The sequence below is a fragment of the Neophocaena asiaeorientalis genome, unplaced genomic scaffold (assembly GCF_003031525.2).
Source record: "Neophocaena asiaeorientalis asiaeorientalis breed wild unplaced genomic scaffold, Neophocaena_asiaeorientalis_V1.1 scaffold260, whole genome shotgun sequence".
NCBI lineage: Eukaryota > Metazoa > Chordata > Mammalia > Artiodactyla > Phocoenidae > Neophocaena > Neophocaena asiaeorientalis.
The window spans coordinates 37210-57791 of record NW_020173404.1 but is presented as its reverse complement, the minus strand read 5'-3'; the positions used below and the strand labels follow the sequence as shown (position 1 = coordinate 57791).

The window sequence follows — 20582 nt, the reverse complement described above, 5'->3', positions numbered from 1 at the left end:
TTGGCAAACAGGTGTGAAAATTTTACTTGTACTCAAAAACCTTATGTCACCAACTTCTAGAGAGACACGTGAAGTAGCAAGGAAAATTAATGTAGTTTTCTTTTGTCTGGAGTATATTATTTGCCCTGAGTGATAATTCTTTATCAAATAATTCTGACTTTTCTGTAGCTTTTCTTTTGTAGGGTCTACTAATAGAACTAGGTTTTAAAAAATTTGTTTATATTGAGCAGGGTGACCGGGAGGTATGGGTTCTCTTTAGAAATGGATAGAGAGTAGGAGTAGAATTTCAACTTGAGTTCGGAACCAGGAAAAAATTGTATGGGGTTGGCCAAAAAGTTCGTTTGGGTAACATCTTAGGGAAAAACCCAAACGAACTTTTTGGCCAACCCAATATTTTTAAAGATAAATAGAGTACAGATGTATGATTGCTATTTGGTGTTAAAAGGAAACAAGGTATTTTAGATTCTGAACTCTCAATGGGAGAGTTTATGCAATTTAGGTGTACTGAATTGGTTGAACTTTCAGTTATACTTTCTGCCCTTTCTCTACGAGCTATAATATTCTTACTTCAACACTTTTTCTCAGTGGTTCTTTTTATATATTCATGTTTTGAATGAAGTTCTTTTTTATGCCGTTACAGGTATAAAATAAAAGAAGATCTCTCAACTATAAAACATTCTATTGTTGAAAAACAAGAAGAATGGCATAAAAATTGGAAAGAATTTCTCGGCCTGTCTCCTTTCAGTCTAATAAAAGGTTGGACTCCAGTAAGTAATATTGACTTGACTTTTGGAGAGTAGTTTAATCTCTTGCAAACTCTTGATTTATCGTGTTACAAATGACCTGGAAATGCTATATGTGTGTATGCTTCTCATCTTTGCATCTGAGCCTAAAGTTCAAATATTTTGGTTTCTGTGATTTTTCTAAATACATATTAGAATGTTCATTAAGCTGCTGTTGTGATATAGTTAATATTTTTAGATTCAGTGGATTGTATTAAAAAGAAAATGAGATCGGGGAGAAGCTGGCGCTGAGGCTCAAGTCGCCTGTGGGGGCTGAGCCTGCTGTCTACCTGTGGCCGCTGCCGGTCTACGACAAACCCCACGATGTTGCTCACGAAATCCTCAAGACCATCCGGCTCAAAGATTTGGAAAGAGATAGTTCAGTAGAAAAGGAATGTGTGAAGGAGAAGTGGAATCTCTTGCATGAATTTCTGCAGACAGAAATAAAGAATCAGTTATGTGACTTGGAAACCAAATTACATAAAGAAGAATTATCAGAGGAGGGCTGGCACAAGTCAAATCCCTTTTTTTTTTTTTTTTTTTTTTTTGCAGTATGCGGGCCTCTCACTGTTGTGGCCTCTCCCGTTGCAGAGCACAGGCTCCGGACGTGCCCGCTCAGCGGCTATGGCTCACGGGCCCAGCCGCTCCGCGGCATGTGGGATCTTCCCGGACCAGGGCACAAACCTGCGTTCCCTGTATTGGCAGGGGGACTCGCAACCACTGCGCCACCAGGGAAGCCCCAAATCCCTTTTAAATAAAGATTTGTCCTTGGAGAACAGAGCTCATGCTTTCAGTCGGGAAGTGAATGGATGTCTAGAAAACGGGAGCCAGACAAGTGGTGAGGACCGCAGAGTGGAAATAGCAGAGAAGAACAAGTCCCCCAGACCTGTTTCCAAACTGCATGCCCAGGAGAAGCAAGTCTGATGGAGAAACAAAATCTGAAGTCTCATGTAGCCCCAGGATTACAAGGCAAACTACCAGGCAGACCACCGTCACATCTCATTTCACAGGGGGCCCTGCCAAACGGAAGCCTGAGGAAGACCCTGAAAAAGCAAAATCAGATGATTCTGTCGATGAAGAAGAAAAAGACCAGGAGGAAAAGAGACGTAGAGTTACATCCAGAGAACAAGTTGCTGGACCGCTCCCTGCAGAAGAACCGGGAAGAGTACGACCAGGAACACACGTGGAAGAAGAAGAAAGAGATGATAAAGTAAAGCCTGGTCACCTCCAGGAAGAAAAGAGACTCAGAAGTCAAACCGAAGGACTAACACCTAAACAGAAATCTAAGGAGGAGCCAGACAGAGATGCGAGGCCCGGAGGAGCTCAGGCTGAAATGAATGAAGGAGAAGACAAAGATGAAAAGAGGCACAAAAGTGAACCCAAACATCTAGCTAGCAAACGGAGACCAGAAGTAAAAGAACCTGAAAGAGTAAAACCACAAGTTTCTGATGAGAAAGATGAGGATGAAAAGGTAACAAACGCACATGGTAAACACAGCAGTTCGACATGGTAAAGTTCCCCGTCAGAGCGACGGGACCTGGACCGTATCCTCTGGGGGTCTGTGCATGCCCGAAGATGCAGAACATGAAGAACACTCAGTCCCCTGTGCAATCTAACAGCTCTAGTCCACATGTCTCACCCCAAACCCAGGACACTAGACCTACTAGAGCAGGAAGCAAAAATATGGTAGGACTCCTCGGAATGGCTGAGCCTTTGACCAAAGACCAAGCCCCACAGTCCCTATGAACACGTTGAGAATTTAGTTTGTTGCAAAGCACTGCTCTGAGCTTCACAGCTATGGCGGGGGGTGGGGGTGGGGGGGAGTCTCCATGGGACACACCCCGGCTAGAAGTCGCGAGTGGCATTTAATAAGTGACTCAAACAAGGACAATGTGCAATCCCCTTTTAATACTTCTGGTCTCGGTGAAGAGCAAGTCTCACGTTGTTGCCGGTGCATCTCAAACCTTTCCGTGCAGTTGGTTCATCTTTCAACAGACAACAGGATTTAGGTCCAGAGTTTTTGGCCAGTAACAGTAAGGATTACAATTTAAAAAAAAAAAAAAAAAAAGAAATTGAGACATTCCTCTTTATTTTAGGTACTATTACATTTGAGGCATAGTTGGAGGGCAAAGTAGCCCTCTTGTTCCTAATATCATACTCCTTAGTTTAAAAATAGTTACAGGATAATTTGTATGTTTGCTAATTCTTTCTTCGTTAGGGGAAAAAAAATCATCCATTCCTAGGTTTACTTAGTATTGTTACTGTGGTACTGAGTAAAGTGTGTATATTTCAAAATAACAAATTCTGTGTTTTAAGGTTGTGGATCTTTTACCACCTATGTCTCCCCTTTCGTTTGATCCTGCCTCAGAAGAAGCATATGAGAAGAGTATTCTTTTGCAGTACCCTGCTTCACTTCCAGGTTGGTTATTTTTTCTCTTTTAAACTTCAATCTCATTAATATTTCTCACTATGATAACAGTTCTTTTATAAACTTTCATGTTTTTTTTCCCATTTACTGTGGTGAAATGCACAAAGCATTTCAGTCATATGAGCCTCAGTTAACATGAGGCTTTTTGTGTCTCCTTTCTTTCAGTTGCACAGCTGTTTACTTTGCACAGTGTTTTCAAGGTTTATCCAAGTTGTAGCATGTATCGATACTTCATTACTTTGTTTGAATACATTCTGTTGTATGATTGAATCGAATTTGTTGATCTGTTTGTCCTTTGATGGACATTTGGGTTATTTGGCTATTATGAGTAATGCTGCTATAAATGTTCACTTACAAGTTTTGTGTAGGAGCCCACAATTTTTTAACATGAAAGATTAGTACAGTAATTACCTGAATACTTAACTGTTGCTTGTTTCAGCAGTTGAGATTTTTGCTTTAAATGTGTATGTTTGTTTGCTAAACCATGTAAGTCTGAGACCTTAACACTTCACTCTGTTTCAGCATGCATTCCCATGAAAATAAGGACTTTTTCCTCTTTAATTACCACACTAATGTTATACCTAAAATTAATAATTATCTCAGTTTCCTCAAATATCATACCATTATCACACCTAAAAAATTAATTTCTCTACAATATCTAATATCAATTTCATACTCAGTTTCACCAATTGCCTAGTATTTGTGTACAAGAAATTTTTATTGGGTTCAGTAAATGTAAGGTAGATAGGTGGAGGGATAAATGAATAAAAAATGTATGAATTATGTAGCCAATCTGGAGCGGGTAATAAGTATAGGTTACAGTTGAGTTTAGGCAGGCCATCGGTCATGGCAGCAGTTAGCACAGGACTTAGGAAGAAAAAGGATGAACACAGCTAGGATAGGTGATTGGTTTGGGAGTCAGGTGTATGTGGGGAGGACACTAGTTGGGAAAGATCATAGACCAGAGAGCAAGGGTCAAGGATAGGCGCCAGCAGAAGAGTAGACACAAAAGACTGCATAGTCTGATGAATGAAAAAGATCTTCAGATACAGAACATTGCTTATGATGATAGAATTACTTTGATAGTTCTTGGCATATTTGGTTGCCATTGTGTTCTCACTTCAGCATGGAAAGGGCCTTTGTACTCTTGGCATAGTTAGTTTAGGCCCTGTGAAACCATGAAATTGTCCTCAGGTCCATTTGGAGATTTCTGTGTCGCCTTCAGAGTGAGGGAATATTTGTGTCTGTTTATGAAGTTTAGTTAGAAGTCCACATTTTAAAAGTGTTTGATAGGATCTTTGGGGGTAACCCTTTCCTTCACACATTGCACAGTTTGTACTCTTGGGATTCCTTTTTTTTTTCCTCTAGAGCCTTGGTCTGGGCTGGGGAACCTCAACATTATTTTATACTTTTTGTAGTAAACCACATTACTTTGCTTAAAGTACAACAGCTTTTTCCCTCCTATACCTTACATATTACATCTTTTTTTTTTTTTTTTTTGCGATACGCGGGCCTCTCACTGTTGCGGCCTCTCCCGTTGCGGAGCACAGCCTCCGGACGCGCAGGCTCAGCGGCCATGGCTCACGGGGCCAGCCGCTCCGCGGCATGTGGGATCCTCCCGGACCGGGGCACGAACCCGTGTCCCCTGCATCGGCAGGCGGACTCTCAACCACTGCGCCACCAGGGAAGCCCTTTTCAGTAGTTTTAAAAAAATATATTTCAGCATTATTAAGTACAGGAATATTATAAATATCTGTTCACTGAACACTCTTGTCAAATCTTTGCAGTATTTGCTTTAGATTTTTTAAAAAAGTACTAGTGTAGTTAACTCTTGAGTATCCACCCTTCCTTGAGTATTCTTTTTTTTTTAAATTGCAGTATAGTTGATTTACAATATTTTAGTTTCAGGTGTGTAGAGCATAGTGATTTTGGTTTTTTTTTTTTCAGGTTAATTCCATTATAGGCTATTACATGATATTGGCTATAATTCCCTATGCTATACAGTAAATCCTGTTGCTTATCTATTTTATGTATTAAAGTAGTTTGTATCTGTTAATCTCATACTCCTTTGTCCCTTCCCCCACTTCCTTCTCCCCTTTGGTAACTGTAAATTTGCTTTCTGTGTCTCTGAGTCTGTTTCTGTTTCGTATATAAATTTATTTGTATTATTTTTTAGATTTCGCATATAAGTGATATCATATAGTGTTTGTTTTTCTCTGACTTATTTCACTAAGCATAATATTCTCTAGGTCCATCCATGTTGCTGCAAATGGCAATATTTCACTCTTGTATGGCTGAGAAATATCCATTGTGTGTGTATGTGTGTATATATATGCCACATCTTCTTAAGCCAATAATCTGTTGATGGCACTTGCGTTGCTTCCATGTCTTGACTATTGTAAATAGTGCTGCTATGAACATTGGAGTGCATGTGTTTTTTCAAATTAGAGTTTTCGTTTTTCCCGCCCATATACCCAGGAGTGGAATTGTTGGATCATATGGTAGTTATATTTTTAGATTTTTAAGGAACCTCCATACTGTTCTCCATAGTGGCTGCACCAATTTATATTCCCCCCAACAGTGCAGGAGGGTTCCCTTTTCTCCACATCCTCTCCAGCATTTATTATTTGTAGACTTTTTGATGAGGGCCGTTCTAACAAGTGTGAGGTTGATACCTCATTGTGGTTTTGATTTGCATTTCTCTAATAATTAGTGATGTTGAGCATCTTTTCATGTACCTGTTGGCTATCTGTATGTCTTCTTTGGAGAAATGTCTATTTAGATCTTCTGCCCTTTTTTTGTTTTTGTTTTTGTGGTACATGGGCCTCTCACCGCTGTGGCCGCTCCCATTGTGGAGCACAGGCTCCGGACGTGCAGGCTCAGCGGCCATGGCCCACAGGCCTAGCCGCTCCACGGCATGTGGGATCTTCCCGGACAGGGGCACGAACCCGTGTGCCCTGCATTGGCAGGCAGACTCTCAACCACTGTGCCACCAGGGAAGCCCTGCCCCTTTTTTAAAAAAAAAATTTATTTATTTATTTGGTTGTACCGGGTCTTAGTCGCAGCAGGCAGGCTCCTTAGTTATGGCACGTGTGCTCCTTAGTTGCGGCTGGTGGGCTCCTTAGTTATGGTTTGCGGGCTCCTTAGTTGTGGCATGTGAACTTTTAGTTGTGGCATGCGTTGATTGGGTTTGTTTTTGTGATATTCATATGTATGAGCTGTTTGTATATTTTGGATATTAACCCCTTGGTCTTGACTGTTCATTCTGCATTTGCAGAGGTAACCACTATCCTAAATCTTAAGTTTATTCTGATGTATGTTTATAAAAATAATTTTACTTTGAATCTAACCATACGTATACTGTTCTGCTGTTCTTAAGTTTATAAATAAAACTTCTCTTATCCCCCAGCATGTGCTTTGTAAATGTTTGTTTTTGAACCAGGATCCAAGGAGGGTTCACTCACTGTATATGGTTGTTTTGTCCTCTTACTTTTATTCTAGGATAATGTCCTACCCCTTAAAAAAAGAATGACATTGATAGAAATTCTTTTTAACAATCATTGTGTGTGATTTACCAATATATTTACTGATTTTTTTGGTCAATATTACTTTTGTTCTATTCCTTCCTTTTGAGAGGTATATCTCGAAGTATATCTTTCACTTCTTTTAGTGACAGACCCTGAATAGTAAGATCTCTTAGTCTTCCTTTGAAAATAGCTTTGTTTTTACTTATGAATGATAGTTTGGATTCAAGATCAACACTTATTTTTCCTTGGGACTTTAATAATATGATCTCATTGCTTTCTGCCTTTTGTTTTTGAAACATTTGCTGTCTCTCTGATTGTCGTTCATTTGTAGGCAATTTTTGATCTCTGGTTGCTTTTAAGACTTATTTATTTTTGTATTATGCAGGTTCATTGAGCTGTGTCTAAATGTAGATTTGTTTTTATTTAGCCTGTTTGGAACTTGTGTGTGCTTATTCAGTGTGAAGGCTCATATCTTTCTTCAGTTCTGGAAACTTATTCACTAATATCTCTTGTAATATTACCCCCCTCTCTTATTCTTTTGGTCCTTTTCTTTTATCCCTCATATTATTGGGACTTCTGATTCTGTCCCCCATATCTCATAGATTCACATTCATATTTATAACCTCTTTGTAACTCTGGACCTGTATTCTGGGTATTTTCTTTGTATCTCGCTATGGTTCACTAATTATCTCTTTATTTATGTTTAATCTCCTTTTTGACCTGTCCATTTAGTATTTAGTTTTCATGAATGTATTTTTTATTTGCTTGTTTTTTCAAAACTACCCATTCTTTTTCATGGTGTCATCTTCTTTCATTATGGCCCCTGTTGTTTCATTTTTGTTGATCATTTTAAATATACTGATTTTTATCTTTATCAATTTTCCCAGTATCTCTTCATTTCAGGTACTTCTCCTGTATGCTCTGCCTGCTGATGTTCTATTGAAATATTAATATTAAAATATTTGAATGAAATCTCAACTTCAGTGGGTCCCCCACCTCTGGAGGAGTCATGTGGGCCCAGGATTGCAGAAGGGTCTCTACAGAGTGGCCAAGAGTCCCAGGGATTTCTTTTGAACTAGACCAGTTAATGTCTTTGGTTTGGGATTCCTAAAACAAGTAGCCAGTATAATTATGGATTTCACACTTCCTTTTGAGTAGGCTAGGTTTTAGATATCTTTCCTTCCTTCCTTCTATACTTTTTTTTCACCAAGGAGTCCAGGTAGACAGCAGGCTTTCCCTGTCCAGTTGGCAGAATTTTTATAATCCCTTTTCAGAGGCAGAGCAGTCTTTGCAGTGTCTTGTCTTATGGTGGTCTCTCAGATCCCAGCCTGAGAGGCCTGAGATGATGTTTCTTGTTACCATGTAGGCATTTAAATCTCCTGTGTTCAGCCCCTGGAGCCTGCCTCATTGAGCCCTTGTTTCTCAGTTTAAGTTTACCCTGCTTGTTGTGCTTTCCGTCTTTGGTTCTGTAATGTGATGATTTTTATTCTTCTGGGCTTTCCTTTTTTCTTACATTTTATTTAGTAGTTGTAGTGTCTTTACAGTAGGAGTCAGTGTCTGCTTTAGTTTCGTTTGCTTTGTAGTGTTGAGTTTAGTTTGTTTTAACCCCCTAAATGCACTATTATGACTTTGCCCTCCTTTGCTATCTTTGCATCTTAAGTTTAGTTTTCATCATTTCTTCCATGTGATTGTGTTCTAACTAGCTACTCTGCCTCCAATAGTCTATCTGTTCTGTATTCCAAATGGCTATCAGTGATCTTCCTGTAATGTAAATATGATCCTTTTCATCTCTTGGTGTAATACCCACCAGTGGCTTTTTATCACCTATCACCTTTGGAAAAGAGAAAAAGGCTCTAGATGCTTTTTCACTTAGCGGCTTTTACCTTACAGACTTTCTTTCATACCAGAACAAATGTGCATGAACTCTGCCTACCACCACCAGATGGTGTTTAAAGTCATGCATCATCATTTTTATTTCTAAAAAATCTTTAAATTTAAAACATTTAAAACTTAAAGTATAGTTGATTTACAATGTTTCAGGTGTACAGCAAAGTGATTCAGTGATCTGAAATGGAACATATATATATATATGTATACACACACATACACATATATATTCTTTTTCAATTCTTTAACATCATAGGTTATAACAAGATGTTGAATATATCATTATCATTTTAGTTAATGGTTGTCTACTAAGCTTGTGGTATAGTTGTATTTGTGCTTACTTTTGGAATGTTTTATAAATAACAGTAACTCCATCATAATTAGTAGGTTCAAAAGCATAGGGTATTGAAAATGTTATGAGGTGGCATTATGATGAATTAAAAGGAAAACTTTACATAGTATACACATTGGCTTCTTATACAGTAACACTTTGGACACATGTATAAATAGTGTTTCAGAAGCTAACATGTTGAAAGAAGAGGAGCTCCTGGAATATCAAATCCTTTGAAATATAGCCATGGCTTTTGTCATCAATTTCATTGCCTATCATGCTTCTACTAGATATGCCTTATGCTGTGGCACACGAAACATGCAACTTATTCTCTTAGTATTTTCATGGCTTCTTCATGTTCCCCACTCTGGGCCGGGTGCCTTTCTGCCTCCTTGCATTCTGTGCATACTTGTGTCATAATACTGTAGCAATATACCATAATTCTGTACTGATTCCTTGAAGACAGGTCTCCATTTTTAATTTCTTTTTCCTATTGTTAGTGCAGTAATGACACATAGTTATTAAATGATATGTTGAAGAATAAATACATAGGTTGACTGATGTCATAGATGCTGGGCTAAAATATGCTAAGTAGTATAACTTTTTGGCTGGTTTATGTGGTAATTGCATTATCTGTGTACTTAAACATGAAGCATGGCTATATAATACTTGAGAATTATGGATTGTCCCTTTTTGGGAAACTTTGTGTGAGCTATCTTTCTAGAAAAGCCTATTGTACATATTCTCCATCACTGTCATGCATACTACTTTATACTGAATAATTGAATAATTGTCCTTTAACATTTATTTTATTTTTCTGTTTTCTTCTGTTTATAAGTTGTTGTAGAACTTCAAGAGATCTCTGAATATTAGAATGTACAAACATAATTAAAGAGTAATTAATTTTTCTATTCCTTTAGATACATGTAAGCAACATACCCAGGAAAATGATTGCAGAAGGGCAAGTGATATACTGGAAACTAAATGTGATCTAGCCAACAGGTAAAAGAAATTTGATTTTCATATTGATTTTTTTTCTCTTAATTAATTTTAGTCCCATCTTCAGCCAGCTTTCAAGCTTCTCCACTGTGAGATAGCTCATGACTTTCTTCTCTTAACCAGACAGTGTTTTTCTACTGCGGATCCACGTTTTCAGAAAAGATTCAACATTTCTGTTGCAAGGTCATTTTTTTCCTCTATTCTTTTTTTTTTTTCCCACCCCTCCCCCCCTTTCCTCTATTCTTTAAATGTTGGGACTCATGGGGATTATGTAATTTTTGAAGAAAAAGACATATGTGAAAATTATCTAATGCAAGTTTGGGAATTTTTGCCTTTTTGTGTCTGTGAACGTCTTTGAAATCACTTGTGGCTGTTGACTAAATCCAAGAGTTTAGGGACTTCTGAGATGATCTAGTTGGTAGTCTAGTTGGTCGTTTTCAGTCTGTGTTCTGCAGCACCCTCTGGTGCTGTGGATGAATCAAATTTAACCTGTGACTGTTCCAGCGTTTCCCACTTCAACCTAAGCAGCCTTCTGTTTTATCTGTACTATATATTGAGGCTTTATATGCCATTTGATAAAAAGAGTTCTGTACTTAAAAAAATTTCTTTGGGAAGACTTCTGATTCAATCTAATCCCAAAATTTAGCATGTGAAAAAACTGAACCTAGCTAGTTTGTTGTAACTAGGAGTATTCTTACTTTATTTATTGTCTTTTTTCCTCTGTTATCCTGTTTATCTCTTAAATAAACTGATGCCAGATTATAAAAGCAGAAATCTCTAAACTAAATGTGAATGTGTTTGTCCTTTATTGAAACTAAACATTATTAAGTAGCAGTCAAACACAGATATGCTAAATAGATTCCTTTATTATTTTGCTTTTTCTGATTAACCTTTGATTTAAATAGTCGATTTTCAGTTCAACTTCCCCATGTTAATGAGGCACAGATATGGAAACAAAATATTTAGGATAATTCTAAAAGAAAATTTTAAATTTTAAATGACTTGAGGCCCCCTTCATTCTGTATACTCTTAATAAGTTATTAAGTTGAAATACCATAACTATTGTCAAAGCTTACGTGTGAAATTATGCTATTGGCAGTTTCCTCTGCAAATTTTCTGGTTCATAGGAGGTCAGGACTACTTGTGGGAGAATTTTATTTTTGTTCTTAGATCTGGGTGTGATGTTGATTTTCTGAGTACCTAAAGAAATAGAATGAAATCTGCAGTGAAGACCTTGTAAAGTGAAGAAATTATAAAGTTATTGGGCTTGCTAATATTACCCCCTTATCACAATTGTTCTTAAAGCATGCCTCTTAGAGGGAAATAGTTGGTCCTTCCCGATCTCAGTTATGTTTTTGGTCTGTCTTTCCTTGAGAGAACAGATTAAATATTTGATTTAAGGTCTCTTGTTGGACTAAAGATTGATGGAGTTAGTAGATTAATTCACAAATCTGATTTTATTTATGAACTCCATTCAACCTCAAGATTCTTTCTTGAAGTAGAATTTTGTACTAAGATGTACTATCAGAATTCTACAGGAGCCAGATGCTCAGCCCCTAAGAATTTAATTCAAATAGAATTCTTTTAATATAGGAAAAAGTTGAATTAAATAATTTTTTGTTTGTTTTTGTTTGTTTGTTTTTGCGGTACGCGGCTTCTCACTGCTGTGGCCTCTCCTGTTGCGGGGCACAGGCTCCGGACGCGCAGGCTCAGCGGCCATGGCTCATGGGCCCAGCTGCTCCGCGGCATGTGGGATCTTCCTGGACCGGGGCACGAACCCGTGTCCCCTGCACTGGCAGGCAGACTCTCAACCACTGCACCACCAGGGAAGCCCCTGTATTAAATACTTTTGACTTCCACATTTATCCTTTTCTAAGCTCTTGGATCTTTTAACTGTCTTTTCACTCTTTATTTTACTTATAGGTTGGGATATTGAAAGGAGGTAGAGGAAGGCTTTTGGTAATGAGGGATAAACGCTTAATGGGAAATGAAAGATTATTACTGCCTAATAGGAGAACAGAAGAGAGGTAAAGAGTTGAGTTACTGGGATATGGAAGTAAACATGTTGCTCAGAATTCTTTACTGTAAAAGGTATTTTGTAATAAAATGTTTCATGTGTAACGTGGATAGACTGCACTTAAAGAAATACCCTGTTTTTGGCATGTAGTTCGGCTATTATACTAAATATTTTATTTGTAGTGGCATCTTACATCAGTATCAGTGTAGTTAATTGGGAAATTCATATGTGGATATGGTTAATATAATTATGCAGTTAAAAAGCATGAGATGAATGTAGTTTTTAGAGTAAGTGTGTTGTTTGCCCTTTCACGTGTGGTTTTCATTCACAAGTACTAAAATATAAGTAGTCTTCTCCATAGATCTCCTGGCTTGGTTTTGATCAGAGTGAGCTCATGGAGGCTGCACCATACTTACAATCAGAATTCAGTGATTGATGATGCCTTTGCTGTACACTGTGGGTACTACCTTTGCAGTGGTTTCTGGAAAGGAGGGTTCCATGATATTTCTAGTGGTGGTGATGCGGTTATTCTAGACCTTTAACCTCTATGGTTTCTCCTTTACTACATTTCAGAGATAGGGCAGTATGATCTTGCATGCATTCCAAACAAACATCCTTAGTCTTAGAAATTGAATTCTAATCTCATTTTGTTATTTCCTTTCTCTTTTTATTATTTCTCTGTTAATTGTAGACATATTATAACAACAACAACAAATGAAAATAAAAAATAATTAGCTAAAATTTCCAATTTCCAATAAATCACTTGTCAGATTCTTTCCCAAGTTCTTTTTTAGACTTTATTTCCAATTCCAAAGTCTTGTATTCTAAAATACAAAATTTTCTCAACATTAACATAGCATAAATGCAGTTTTTTTAAAGTGTGTGTATATTTACTTAACATTATATTACCACTTAAAATAGCTTTTTAACATTTCATTTATTTTTAGACTTTAGGTTTTCCTCAAAATTTTTGCTGCTATAAAAAGCATGTCTTTTTTCTTTTGGTAGTGCTTTTAGGGTTAATTTCCACAGTGGGATCAATACCCTTTTTATGTGGATTTCATGGGCCTCAGTTTTGGCCTGGCAAGTGGGTAGAGTAAGGACTGAGCCAGGGCTGCTTTGAAGTTGACTTGAATTGAGATATTAACAAGGCTAATAGCATGTTGCCAATTCAGAAACGAGACAGAGGAGGTATGGAATGTGGTTCCATTTTTCTCTATTATGAGACTCTGCAAGAATGATTCAGATAGAAAAATTTGGTGGCATCTATGGAACCTCATCTTCAAGTGACATTTATTCATTGATCCATCGTGTGGCACTACCAAGCACCAGGCACTGTGTTAGGACTTGGGAATAGCCTTTGGTAAGACATAGTCATCATCCTCAAGGAGCTCACCAGTCTTTTGGTGGCATCTTAATGGCATTGGTCCATAGCTTGCTGGCCCTGCTTCAGAGGGCTTTCTGATCATTTTAACGTCAATTTTGGGGAAGAATGTGGATAAAATCGCACTCGATAGTAATCACTAATCTTTTGCCTTAGATATCTAGATTATATCCTGTCGAGGCGAAGTTGAAACTTGAGCGATTTCAGTGATTTTGAATTATGTTTGGAAGGTAGATTTCAAGAAGGGCATATTTGAAAAAGTTTGAAAGGCATATTTGCTATTATATAAAATATTTGCAAAGTTGTTAATTTTGTACTTTTCTGTCTGAACGGAAAGAAAAACACTGGCATGCTTGATGTTGAAGGTGGTTTCTGTGGTAATCCTGCCTCCATTTTACCTAGAGTAGAAAAGCTTTTGGTCAGTGAGCAGACCCAATCCATGATTGAATTTGAAGGCACTTTCAAGATGAAGATAAAGTTATCATTACTTTGAAGGCTTAAAAAATTTAATAACTTACTTTGTAATTATAGTGAAAAGATGCATAAGGTTTTCACGTTTACCAAAAGGGGCAAGAGAATCTAAGAGATTAAGGAACACTATGTGTGGAATGCTGCAAATTCAAATTGAATAACCTCATGACTTTACTGTAAGTGTAATGTATTTGCTATAGAAAATTCAGCATAAGAGAAATTGATTTGGGACCTGAAATATCAAAAGAATCTTAGTCTCTGCTACAGTGCTTCTGTGGTCTGAAGCCTGAGGACATTGTAATAATGTGATTCTAGTTAATTGAATTTTTTTCTTTAATTTATTTATTTTTATTTATTTTTGGCTGCATTGGGTCTTCGTTGCTGCACATGGGCTTTCTCTAGTTGGGGCGAGCGGGGGCTACTCTTTGTTGCGGTGCGCGGGCTTATTGCGGCAGCTTCTCTTGCTGCAGAGCATGGGCTCTAGGTGCAGGGGCTTCAGTAGTTGTGGCACTCAGGCTCAGTAGTTGTGGCACACGGGCTTGGTTGCTCTGCGGCATGTGGGATCTTCCCGAACCAGGGATCAAACCCGTGTCCCCTGCATTGGCAGACGGATTCTTAACCACTGCACCACCAGGGAAGTCCCTAATTGAATTTGTTTTTACCTTGTACTCAAGTTTTTGAGTGTTCATCAAGTCATCCAACCCTTGTAAAAAATGCTGTTGACTTAAAATACATACTGGGTAAGGAAAATGTTCATTAGTTTGGGAGGCTGATACACAAATTGGGCTGAAGTACTGCTCTATTTGTCACTATACTTCCCTAGAATAATAAACTGCCTTTTGATGACCGGGACGAATTGAGTGAAATCGTAACGGACAGATACGGGGCAGACAGTTTCCTTAGAATATTCAAATACATCAAGTGAATGGAATTCTTTCTTACTCATAACTTGGATTTATTAATTTTTTTTCCTTTTAGCCCTGCTTCTTTCCTGTTGCAGCCCATTTCACCATCAGATAGAAACAGTGTTACACTACTTGAAAAGGTACATTTTAAAACAATTTAAAATTAATTCTGACCATACTCACATATGATAAAATATTCTTTACTTTTGTTGATATCCCAATTAAATTTCTATTTTCACATTTCCTAGTATGTGCACATTATCTACCATTCCTGTTTACACATTAGTTATTACTTCTAAATGGGAATACTGGAATTTTTAAACTGTGCCAGTGAACATTTAATTTTACAATAATGTTAACCTTTTATAGATTAACATTAATGAAGATCAGGTACAATGAAGATCAGGTACAATTATTAACGTTTTAACATTACATGTCTATCTTATTCAGGACACGAAGTTGACGACTCCTAGAGAGAAAAATGAAACAGTTTCTAAGAAAACACCAGAATTTGAAGCGGAAGACTCTTCATCATCAAATATTGCAAAGAGTAGTGCATTTGGAGGGTCTCTGCCAGCTAAAAAAAATGATCCATTCCAAAAAGAGCAAGATCATCTGGTAGAAGAGGTTAGAAAGAGATTGTAATAAGTATACTGAAATGTCATTTTCTAAATGGTGTTGGGGTTATAAGTGAAGTACAGTTAATTATTGATTAGGTGTAATTTGGGAAGGAGGTCACAGACAATAAAAATCATGGTTAAAGCAGCATTGGTCCTCCCCAAAAGTAGAAACAGGTATAAAATAAACTTATTTAGTTAAGATTATATCCGTGGTTTAGAACCCATGTCCCATTCTATAACTATCCAAAAGTATAAAAATAATACATGTATAATATTTTTGGAATTAACCATTACATAAATTGTTGGATAAATACACCCAATGATTATACTTATTAAAATACTCTGCGAATGTTATCTGTTGCTTAGCTGAGCTTCCTCTTTTTTTGAATTTTAGAACAAAGACTATACAATATATTATCACCAAGTGAAGGTTTTGTCCTTCTGCTTTTTAAATATTTCAAAAGTGAATAAATATATGATTGTTTATGATCTTGGTTTTCTTAACCAGCTCTGTTCCTTAATAATTTTCTACTTTTCACTGGCAAATGACCACATAATACGACTATTGCTGAGTATTACAGAACTCGGTTTATACAAGTGAAATGGTCAGGCCATTCTTTAATGTTATTTTTATTACATATTTCCCATTGTTTGAATTTGGATAAACAGGCAGAAAATAAATCAGCTGTTTTACATTCCTGAGAGACTGAAAGAAAAGTTTGGTTTAGTGCATATTGATTCAGGTATTGGAGTTCCCTCCTTTATCTTGATCGTGAAAAAAGTTAATAAATATTGTCCAAATAAGAGGGCTGGCTGTCAGTTATTTTTAAATCTCTAAAGTTCTGTTGTTTCTCTGTATTAGTTGATTGACTCTATACTAAAGAAAACATGATTAGTCATTCTTTTTTTCTTTCCTGATATGGGAGGAAAGGCACATTTTCTGGTTAAAAGAATTTACAGTAGCAGTGGAATGAGATAGGATGGAAGAGGAGAGCCCTAAAATCTCATAAAACTCTGAAAGTAAAGTGAAATCAATTCTCTTTAATAGTGTTTATGACAAGGAATATTTAGCGTTAGAATTCTAAGAAGCCCTCTGTTTTCATGGAGGAGGAGTCAGTTTGATTATGGTTGTAGGCAGTTTCTTTTTTCAGGATTTCAGGGTGCAGAGATTTTAATTTGCTTGTTTTTTGCTTTCCGGTTTTATTAAAATGTTAATACAGAGTGCTATTTTCATATTGTACACTTTCTTTTCTCTATTTTAGAAATGTATCCCTATGTTTTCACTAATTTATGTCTGATGATGAGGTTTCTGGCAAAGAAGTTTGTTGTCAGAATGTACTCTGTTTATTAGTAGAGGTGTTACTGTGCGGTGGATTATAATTAAGAAGAACCTGCATGCTTTAGAACCAGTCATTTTAGCAGATATGGAATTGTGAAGCTCAGAAGTGTGGCAGATAGTAATTCAGATCACTGCAGTCAGAACTATATCTAAATCTTTTCAAGTGTAAAGATTTCTTATCTTTTCTCTCCTGTGTAACAGGATATCCATTTAAGATGAGGAAACGGGTTTGGGGTTTGATTTCACCTTAATAGGATCGTGCCTGGAGAGTCTATGTGGAGTGTCTGGGAGCTACATTGTTGAGTTTATTTTTGTGCTTATTGTTCTTATCAGGGCCTTTGTTGCATTCTACCAGTGGGCTTGGTAATTTTTGCTTTACTTTTTCTTTTCTGTTTTAGGTTGCAAGGGCAGTTTTATCTGATTCACCACAGTCTTCTAAAGGAAAAGAAGTAATATTAGAGGAACTAATTGACTCTCTAGCTTCCAACCCATTCTTAACAAGGAATCAAATTCCCCGAACTCCAGAAAACTTGAGTAAGTTAATAATGTTTTTTGTCACTATTTTCTTTCTTAGACATTACTACTATTAGAACCATGGTCTGGCAAATCTTTTGGAAACTCACTTTAAAACTTTTTTTGTATCTTTCAATTTAGTGGCATTGGCTCTATTTGTTTTCATGTGGGGGACTTTTATTGAAATATCAACTATGGACACTGTCACTTATATGGCAGTCCTTCAGCAGTATTATTTTGCCCTGGAACTGTACAGTTTTGTTTTTTTTGTTTTACTTGGAAAATATTTTAGTTGATCACTTCAGAAATATCCTCTGCCTCCACATCTGATCTGTGATCAACATTTATAGAGTATGGAGGCTGTATTCTTCCAGTCAACAACCAGCAGCATCAGCCAAAAACTCTGTACAGAGATCTTACCTACCTCTCCCAAGCTAATCAGACTCCCCAGTACTTTCTTCTTACAACCTGTATTGTGTGGGCAAAGTTCGGAGATTCTTGTCCTCATGTAGGCACATCATGCTGGGTGAGTGATTAAATATAATTTCCATTTTGCTACTAGAAATGACATATCCAAAGTTAAATGGATTCAGTTCAGGTTGAACCTAGCCACTGTATAGATTGGTGGTTGGCAAACTACATCTTGCAAACCAAATCTGGCCCACCCTATGTGTTTTTGTACATAAAGTTGCATTGAACACAACCTTGTTCATTTGTCAGCATATCGTTTATGGCTACTTTCACATTACAGTGGCTGAGTAGTTACCACAGATAAGATGGCCTGCAAAACCTGAAGTATTACTATCTGGCCCTTTATAGAAAAAGTGTGTGTGTGTGTGTCAAACCAAATCTGGCCCACCCTATGTGTTTTTGTACATAAAGTTGCATTGAACACAACCTTGTTCATTTGTCAGCATATCGTTTATGGCTACTTTCACATTACAGTGGCTGAGTAGTTACCACAGATAAGATGGCCTGCAAAACCTGAAGTATTACTATCTGGCCCTCTATAGAAAAAGTGTGTGTGTGTGTGTGTGTGTGTGTGTGTGTGTGTGTGTGTGTGTGTGTATGCTGTATATATATATAAGTATATAAATAAATATATATATATGCATGCCAAAACCTGGCCTAGATGGGCAAGAAAATATCTTTTCTTCCATTTATTTGTTTATTTATTTATAAATAACATCTTTATTGGAGTATAATTGCTTTACAGTGGTGTGTTAGTTTCTGCTATATAACAAAGTGAATCAGCTATACATATACATATATCCCCATATTTCCTCCCTCTTGTGTCTCCCTCCCACCCTCCCTATCCCACCCCTCTAGGTGGTCACAAAGCACCGAGCTGATCTCCCTGTGCTATGCGGCTGCTTCCCACTAGCTATCTGTTTTACATTTGATAGTATATATAAGTCCATGCCACTCTCTCATTTCGTCCCAGCTTACTCTTCCCCCTCCCTGTGTCCTCAAGTCCATTCTCTACGTCTGCATCTTTATTCCTGTCCTGCCCCTAGGTTCTTAAGAACCTTTTTTTTTTTTTAAGATTCCATATATGTGTGTTAGCATACGGTATTTGATTTTCTCTTTCTGACTTACTTCACTGTTTATGACAGACTCTAGGTCCATCCACCTCACTACAGATAACTCAATTTCATTTCTTTTTATGGCTGAGTAATATTCCATTGTATATATGTGCCACATCTTCTTTATGCATTCATCTGTCGATGGACACTTAGGTTGCTTCCATGTCCTGGCTATTGTAAACAGAGCTGCAATGAACATTGTGGTACATGACTCTTTGAATTATGGTTAAGAAAATATCTCTTTAATACATGTGATTTGTATGTGCTGTGTGAAAGTATATGCACATTTCAGGAACCCCTTTCATTTTTTGTGTGTGGTCAGTTGGAGATGGAATTCTTTGATGTTGTTGGGCTTTGGTGTATTGTGGAGCCTTGTCATCCAACTGGCATATTTATGTACATGTACTGAGTCAGCAGTTTTATCTTAAGCACTAGAAATGAAATGTTTAATTGCATGTTCTATTTGGGAATTTATTAATAACTTGTGTTATTTCCCCCTTCATTTAATCAGTAAGTGAAATTAGGAGCTCTTGGAGAAAAGCTGTTAAAATAGAAGATAACAGAAGTGCAGAACCAATTCAAATGGATACTGAACATAGAGAAGTATTGCCAGAATCCTTACCTGTGGTGCATAATCAAAAAGAGCTTAACGTGGACAGTTTTTTCTCAGCAACCACTGTGTCCGATTCTAGCCATTCTCATTTGCCTGAAGAGAAAGTTGTTTCAGATTGCCTCAAGTGTGTGCTTCAGAAACCTGTGGTAACCAGTTGCATAGGTGAACCAACAACACAGAATGTGTCAGATTTGTTAAATAAGGACATAATTTGTAAGCAAGATTTGGAATGTACAGCTTTACAGAACAAGTTTTTAGAAACTAGCCAAATAGAGACATTCTCCCCTGCTGTAGGCAATAGGAGAGATGTGATAGGTAGCAGTGAAGAAGAGTATATTAAAATATCAGACCACTCGAAAGCTTCTTACAAAGATCTTTCCATGCATAAAAGTATGTTATGGAACTCTTTTCAGATATCAAGTGGAATTAGTTCCAGTTTTAAAGATAGTGATTTTGGCATATTACATGAAACTCTTCCAGAAGAAGTTGGTCACTTAAGTCTTAATAGCTCCAGTAGTACAGAGGCCAATTTTAAACTGGAACCAAATAGTCCTCTGCACAGTGGCATTTTCCCAGAAGGTGTTGTGGGAGGAAGACAGAATACTCCAGAATCAGACTTTAATTTACAGGCTACTTGGAGTGGATATGAGGCTCTGAAGAAGTCTGTGCCCAAGCAAAGGGAAGAAATTTGCCTCTCTAATCCTGAAACACTTGAAAGACACAAACCAGAATTGAGCCTTACTTCCCAATACATGCAAACTGATGATACGCTTAACTTTTGGGGCACTCATGATATGCACATTGACTGTACAAAACCATCTTCACGCATGTCCCTTGGTGAAAGAAAACGGTCTCTTTCACCACTAATTAAGTTTTCTCCAGTGGAACAAAGATTGAGGACCACAATACCATGTAGTCTTGGAGAACGTCTACCTAATTTAACAGGTAAGATTTAACTAGATAATGTGCATATTAACCTGCTGAAGTTTTCTCTCACCTTCTCCTAAAAATAGCATGCAGTGAATGTTACATGATCTTTATTGTTAATATGACAAAATATGCTCCTTATTCCTTCAGCTAGGATGAGAAGAGTAAACCCATCATTTTGATGGGTACTTTCAGAATGTCTAGTGATTTTTTTTTTTTTTTTTTTTTTGCGGGACGGGGGCCCCTCCCTTTT

General features: G+C 37.2%; 1 protein-coding gene and 1 non-coding gene across 3 annotated transcripts in view; both read left to right on the top strand.

Annotated features, from left to right (window-relative positions):
• Window positions 1–20582, top strand: part of HAUS6 (HAUS augmin like complex subunit 6) — a 46477-nt gene that overhangs the window by 17349 nt on the left and 8546 nt on the right. For both annotated transcript variants that reach the window (XM_024747157.1, XM_024747158.1), the window contains exons 10-16: window positions 641–767; window positions 3099–3201; window positions 9876–9957; window positions 14805–14871; window positions 15182–15358; window positions 17089–17224; window positions 19301–20347. In XM_024747157.1, coding sequence (XP_024602925.1) covers window positions 641–767; window positions 3099–3201; window positions 9876–9957; window positions 14805–14871; window positions 15182–15358; window positions 17089–17224; window positions 19301–20347 — 1739 coding nt within the window. The remainder of the gene's footprint in view (window positions 1–640; window positions 768–3098; window positions 3202–9875; window positions 9958–14804; window positions 14872–15181; window positions 15359–17088; window positions 17225–19300; window positions 20348–20582) is intronic.
• On the top strand, window positions 14589–14722 carry LOC112401102 (small Cajal body-specific RNA 8). Its single transcript, XR_003003525.1, has one exon.